Raw genomic sequence first — 7,558 nt, 5'->3', positions numbered from 1 at the left:
AGAAACATAAAAGGCTGGGAGCAGGCAGGAAAATGAAAAACTCCTAGGGTAACCTGGCGCGCGCCCAGCTGTGCCACAGGCTTTTGGGGTTTAACCTTCTGCGTTCTTGGGCGCTGTGTTCTGACTCCAGATTTGTTTTTTTTTTGGGGGGGGTTGTTCTCCCTTGTTCCTGTAATGCTGAGATAGAACTGGACTCCCTAACTGTGAGTTTAATGGAAATAAGGCATTGCAGGAAGCAACAGTTTGGCAGCCTGAGACGCCCTCCCATTATTAGTTACAACTTCTTTTTTTTTTTTAAAGCAGTCCTCCATGGAAGGGCTCTCATTAACCACATCTGACTTAGGGGACCTATGACCCCTGGGCACGACCCTTTCGGGAAGTTCTTAAGCAAAGATGGAGCAGACGTGATTGGAGTTGTGGATAAAGAAGACAGACTTGTGGTACTTCATGCTGACGACAAATAGCTGCTATGACGACAACGTGGAAAGTGGCCAAGTGAAGCTGAACTGGTCATGGTCTGTCGCCCAGGGTTCCTTTGTCGTCGGCGATTTTGCCCTCGGCCCTTCTTGGTGGGCTTGGTGGTGGCACTCTGTCTCTTCTATCAGACCCTGACACTCCGTGGGGCGAGGAAGATCACAGCCCCTGCTCCTGGGGCTGCCCCCCACACTCCCACCGACAGGCACCCAGGATATCCATGCAAGCAAGGATACCCAAAGGACGAACCCTGCTTCCTTCTCTCCGGTAATGCACAGGAAATCAAGGAGGTAAGTCTCAGAGCGCCAGGTTATACAAAGATTGCATTCTGCCCTCTCCGTAGAACTAAAATTAACTTCCAAGAGGTTGGACAGGGATCCAGGAGAATAAACAGCCCAGAGAGTGGCCTGATGACAGGCCAGCACAGTTACATAAGCTTCTATTTGTTAAATTTACTTCCAGAAAGTTCTGGCTTTTATTTTTATCAGCTTTTTTTTTTTCATTGTAGTGGAATGAAATAGAGCGATTTCAGCGTGTCTCCATGTGTATTGGACTCCTTTCTAGGATATGAGGAATCTAAAAGATGAATGGAGGGTGTACAGACAAGAGAAGTAGATTAAAACTTTAAACTTTGATGAATATTGAGTGTGTCTTTCCTTAAGGTCGTCGATTTGAATGCCTGGACCATTCTAGACTCAGACACTTTAAACTTAAGTTTTGTTAAGATACATCAGTATCTTAATCTTGCATGCATTTCTACAGTGGTATATTTATTTCTGAAGCATTTAAAAGACTAGTGTCACAGGCTTCCTTAAAATGAATTGATGCCCTGTTTCATTATCTGTAGAGTTAGGGAACTATGCAGGTAAATATTACTAATCATGCCAATTATAGGATGAAACAGAAACAAAGAAAACAGAGTATCCCCTTTAATAGGCCATTCTGTTCATGGAAATCAGTAAAATGATGACTTTTGAAACAAAAAGAAAAACAAGGGGGAAGAAAACTCAGGCACACAAAATTATAATAGCAGAGACATTAGATTCTATATTACCACCAGAAGTTATCATAGCAAGAGAATTTAGAAATCTCTAGGTTATATCCAATATCTGTGGTAAACTTACGTTGATCTTCTGATCCTAGTCATTGTTTGGGTCACAATTTCCTCTTAGATACCAGCACCACCACCTGTACCATCATGAGCAACCATCATTATTCATTTCACGTCAGATTCGTAACACTATGACACATAAATATGTGAGAGGAATAATCGTCATCAACTGACAGGATGATTGACTCTGAAAGATATGTCAGCAGACATGGTGACAGGAGGATTCCCCAGAGGAAAAGAAATAAGCATCCCTAGGACCAGAATGCTCGAAATAAAACTCAAAGCTCTTGTAATAATTGACAAAACCATAACTACAAGAACATCAGAACAGAAAATAGCTATGAAAATAACATTAGATGAAAGTAAGAAAATTGAAGACTTTTAAGTGTCTTCTTTTTCTTAGCAATAAAGTCAAGAGTACCATAAGCCAAGAAATTTGGAAAGAATAGCAGATAACATAAGTAGAGACTCCTTGACAGGAAACTTGGCTTGATCATGTAAATCAGTTTTTCTGTGGTGTAAAGAATTAAAGAATATGGATTTTTGATTCATTTGTATTAGCATTAATTCTCTTTTTCTTGGACATATCCAATTGATGATCATTTGAATTGACTTTGAAAGTTCTGTTAGTTTCTACTTCTTGGAAGTGTAATTTCTTTTGGTCAAGATAGCTTATATTTAAGCCCTTAAAACATTTTCTAAGAATTTTTGATGAAAGGCTTTATTCCTTAGCTTACAGGCTTTCTTATTCCCCTGCGGGACTTTCTGTGATTCCTGCTTTGTTTGCCATATAGGCATATGTTAACCATTACTGTAGACTGTCATAGAAAATTCCATTTCTACTTTGGATTGCCTGCTACTCACAGCCATCTGAAACAGATTGGCTGTTGGTATAAAACATTCACTCTAGAATTTTCTTCAACAAAAACACCAAACACGTGATGACTTGGTTTTCAAATGATTCACAGTCTTAAATATTTAAACATAAGCAAGATTGCAGATGCAAAATTATACTTTAGAAACCCAGAGGTTATGGAAACAATATTTGCAATCATTCATTGGGTACCTACATTTTAGACCTTGTGCCAACCACTGGTTTAGAGCTAATTTTATTTGAGTTACTAACGCAAATAAATTCTGCTTGCAATAGATATCCTTTCAAAAAATCAAATAATAACCCATTGGAATCATTAAATGTACTTTCATATATCTAAAATAGAGAAACATATACAGATATTACTACATTTGGATAACTATCTTATAAAAATGCATATTTATACAATTCATTAAGAAATAAATGAAAGACACAGTATAAAATGTTCCTTAAGATTTATAACTACCCTTTCGTATTTTTAGAAGTAGCATTGCTTCAATCTACATGTTTTGAAATTTGTTATAACTTATATTAGCAAGCCAAAATATTAATGTTGATAAAGCAGTCGCTTAGTTGAATTTAGAACAATAGATTCAAAATGTATTTGAATATATAAAATAAATATAACCCTAAGAAATTTTATGCAACAGTTCTAAGAATATGCATATGAAGAGCTCCAGGAAAATTAGTTATGTTGGTCCAATATTCAGAATTAAAAACTAAAAGCCATTCAAAATGTTTAATAACCAATATGTTTAAAGGTGTAACCGATTGTCATTTTAGGTGTGCAAATTGCATGTGGATAAACTTAAAATGAAAAATAAATTTTAATTAAAGACATGTGGGCTTACAATGAGTGTGTGTGTACATAGTATATGTATGTGTATTTCAGTGAATTCAGTGAAGTGTGCAGAACTAAATGTTCAGAAATCAGAGTGTGCCAGAATATATCTTGAATCAGTTTTTATTCATTGATGAGTAAGCAGTAGGTAGTTTCCAGTCTGTTTTGGTTGCAGTTGCATCCAAGCAATATCCTTTTGCACTCTATCAGCCTAGTAAGAGTGTGCTAAAAGGAGCATATATCTGAACCTGAGTAACATTGCCCTCCACAGCTTTACCATTGGGATCTGAGTCAATCTCTAAATCTGTTTTCAGTATAAACTGAGGTCATGGTATACTATCTGCCAATGTTCAATACGAAGGAAGTTCTCTCCCTCTTTATGGCCAAGTTTTAATTCATTTTCCATTTGAGTGTTCCAAAGTGCCTTATTAAGCATTGGTATAACTGCCATTTCTTCTATATGGTCCTTCAATATTGGATATTTGAATATTGTCTGATAATCTGCCCAGTTTTAGAATGATTCCAACTTACATATAAACATAGTTTTGTTGTCTTCACGGAAGGCAGTTACCACTCCATTCTCCTACTCTCCTGGAATCTCACACCTTAACATGGCATAACACAGAGAACACATTAAATTACAAACAGACACAACGGGAGAAAATCTCTTCAGTACATGCTCCTCTAATGGAACTTTGCTATTTGAGGAACACATCTGTACTTCTGAGAGCCATGTGTTTCTGATTATCTCCTGTTGAGGCTTCACAATGAGAAACACTATTTCTTTGACTCTTGCTTGACTGTTTATTTTCCATGTCTTTCTGAGTCTCCATTCTATTCACTAACTGTTCTATAAAATCTTGACTCTTTGCCTCCCAGAATCCAGCCCTAGCCTGATGTAAATAAGTCAGTGTTATTATAAATGTTCTGATTAATTTTGTTTGTACTTCTTCTTGTAAATGATGCATTTAACATTCGAAAACGTCTTCAACCTTAACTCATTTTGTCAAGTGTTCTTGGAACAGAAACCTCTGTCAAACTCACACATTGTCTACTTTAGTGGAAAATGCAACCCCAGGGCTGTCAGGGGATGAGAGGGATGATAAAGGCGTAGAAGGGACTGCAAACAGGAATGGCTTATTATTGGGAGTCACAGCTACGGAAGCTGTCCATAGTTATTGCATCTCAGAATAAGCCTCAGGGGTAAGGGGAAGCAGAGACTAGCAATGCATCTCCTGGCTTCCTCTGCTTCTATCTTTCATTGCTTGGAGTCCATGGTAGTTATAGGTAGTAGCCTGGACCACAGGTGGCCACTGGAGAGTCCAAGTCCATGGATGTCATTTTCCAGTGAAAAGCAGAAGTGGACCATCTCAGTCAACTAATACTGTCATAAGAGTCAGGCCATTGATGGCAGAGGTGGTAAAAGCAGTCTGTAGCTTTGGAACTGCAAGAATGTTGTGAAAATTGTCATGCGTGGGTGAGGAGGTTGTGAGTGAAGGAGTAAATGAGCGAAGCCAAGTGATCCAGTAACCACTGATACAGGAGTGATAATAAGTTTATTTTTTATAAGTGCACTAAAAATGTCAAAATGTGCTCTTCCTCTTGAGAAATTGCTCAAGAGTGCTTTCTTTAAATAAATAAAACTGTAATTATCTCACTGAAAACCCTCCAGTTCGGCTAAAAGGAGAAAGAAAAAACCTTACTTCTTTCTCATCCTTTTTCCTCTTGATCCATCTCAGTTATTCTTTCATTGTTTTCATTTACTTAATAAATATTTATTGGGAAATGTGTAGGTATCTGGCTCTTTAGGAGATACTGAGTATACAGAAATAAAAACTACCATGAGACAAATAAAAAGAAACATAGCACTAGGAAACTGATCATTATAAGACTACTTTGGGGGCCAACTATGATGGTGCATGCCTGCAATCTCAGCTACTTGTGAGGCAGAGATGAGATTACAGCTCTAGGCCAGCCAAGACAAAATTTAGTGAGACTCTTTCTAAAAACAAACTGGGTGTAATGAAACACAGTTACAATCCCAGCCACTAGGAGGAAAGCAGAGGTAGGAAAATCATAACCCAAGGTTGTCCTGAGAGAAGGAAAAAGACAAGATGAACTTAAAAACAGACTAAAAACAAATGACTAGTCACATGGTTCAAGTAGTTGAGTGCTCGCCTAGCAAATATAGGGCCCTAAGTTCAATACCCAGCACTAAAAACAAGAAAAGACTACTTTTTGAAAGGAGCTAGAGAAGGGGCAGCAAAAAAGCTAGAGAAGATGAAAGAAAGAAAAAAGCACTACAGACTGAAAAACCGACATATGCAAGGAAAAATCACGTAGCCTGGCACATAGCACAAAGTATTTGTTATGGTGTGGTGGTAGTGGTGTGTGTGAGTGTGTGTGTGTGTGATTGAAGGAAGCAAGAAGGCTTTTACATAATGCGGAAAGGCCAGCAAGGTCTAGCTGTTGTAAATATGCACTTGATAACAAGTCTGGATTCTGAAAGCAACAGAGAATCTCTGGGGAATTTAAAGCAAAAGTTGGCATGAATAGATTGATGCTTTAGAGAGAACATTCTAGAAAACATTCTCTACTGCAAGATGGACTAGAGCTGTGTGGAACTCAAGGTCTGAAGACCAATCAGGAGGCCATTTCATGTCTCTGGATTTGTGTGTGTGTGGGGGGGGTGGGGGGGTGGGTGTGGGTGTGTATGTGTATGTGTGTTTTAACCAAATCTCTTTTTCATGTGCTCTTTAATACTCCTTCTGTAGCCTTCACCAGAAGTAGCTTCACAGTTATTCTATTACTGATAATATTTCCAACGTTGAACCTCTCAGTTGGGTCATTCCCTCTACCAGTAACCATACCTGCAACTATTAATGCAACAATAAGCTTTCTGGGTAACTGGCAACCTGCTGAATGTACTTGCTGCTTTATTACTACGCAATGCTGTACCTGTGATTCATTGCTACCTATCCATTGCTATCTTTGCATTTGGTGTTCACTAGCGAAACATCTCCCATGGTAATCCCTGATGACTAGGCATGATCTTACACTATAGGGCATCAATTCTTAGAAGTTCAGTTTTGAATTCTGTAACAAAATCATCTTGTGCCCTCTCTGGATAACTCACTTTCTCGGTTCACAGTTCATTCTTTCCCTCTGACAAGAAATGTAAATATAGTTGGACCTCTACATGTCTTGCCCCATCCTTCTCATGCTGAGTGCATGATGTCTCATTCATTGAGGATAAATCACTCATCACCTCAATCTCCAATTTCCTGTTATCTCTTCTAGAATTAGAAAAACTATAAAACAATTAAATAAATTCCCTAAAAAAACCATTCTATGTCAAAATCACATCTCTGGACTTTCCTATTTCCATAAAGGGGACTATTCTGCTCTCCAGGTTGCATGTTTTTTTTAAAGTATAACGTTATCCTCAATATTTCTTGCTTCTTCCCTATCCTTTCCTCATCAAATCCATTGAGCCTGCCATTGGCCCACGTAAAAAGGTCACAATATTCTTTTTTTCTTAAAAAATATTTCAGAGATTTAATAGGGATAAAACTCATTCATGTTATAAAATTTATTTTCTTAATCCTCTAAGTATACCTTTGAGTAATATTACTATATTTACATTGTCTATTATCCAGTATTATTAACATATTTACATTGTGTGTCTCCATTCTATCTCATTTCCTTGGTTTGTGATCCATTCTTTGATTTCCTCTTCCTAACTAATGCATTGACCTTAAATATGGTGTTCTTTTTTTAGCTCTAACTTGTGATTTCTCTCTGAGACCATGAGGCACATTTAGCCTTTATTGTATTCAACATGTTTACTAAATGTCACATGCAGCAAATGCCTTTGTGGCTGGTATAAAGTGGAATTGTTCTGAACCCAAAGAGATCAGATTGTAGTTGGATTCTAAAACCTTATGGACTACCTTTATCATTTCAATGCTGTGTACTCATCACCAATAATCTAGATGAATTAATCCTCCATCTGTACACTCCACATTATCTATTCACAGCTGTCCTAAAAACACTGGTAAAAAGTTTTTTTTACTAGTTTTCATGTTGATCACTTGAGTAGAATCCACTTTCCATTTCTCACCCCAGCATAATCTTGCAAAAGTTTCTAGTCTTGCCTCCAACTTTGCCTCTGTGTGATAGAGCTATAAGCTAGCCCAACACCCATTCTCCAGGCTCCAATGTCTCCCTTCTGCCTTGTCCCTTGAAGAAATCAAAT

At 37.8% G+C, this 7,558-nt stretch overlaps 1 protein-coding gene across 1 annotated transcript in view; it reads left to right on the top strand.

The window, feature by feature from the left end:
* Positions 1 to 403: 403 nt before the first annotated feature.
* The window catches only part of Cped1 (cadherin-like and PC-esterase domain containing 1), a 241,432-nt gene continuing 234,277 nt past the window's right edge, over positions 404 to 7,558 (top strand). The window contains exon 1 of the mRNA XM_013019900.1: positions 404 to 764. Within this exon, the coding sequence (XP_012875354.1) occupies positions 513 to 764 (252 nt within the window). The 5' untranslated portion in view covers positions 404 to 512. The remainder of the gene's footprint in view (positions 765 to 7,558) is intronic.

The sequence above is a fragment of the Dipodomys ordii genome, unplaced genomic scaffold (genome assembly GCF_000151885.1).
Source record: "Dipodomys ordii isolate 6190 unplaced genomic scaffold, Dord_2.0 Scaffold48, whole genome shotgun sequence".
In the NCBI taxonomy this organism is placed as follows: Eukaryota; Metazoa; Chordata; class Mammalia; order Rodentia; family Heteromyidae; genus Dipodomys; species Dipodomys ordii.
Note: the sequence above shows the minus strand (reverse complement) of the source record. Positions and strands in the feature narration are given on the sequence as shown.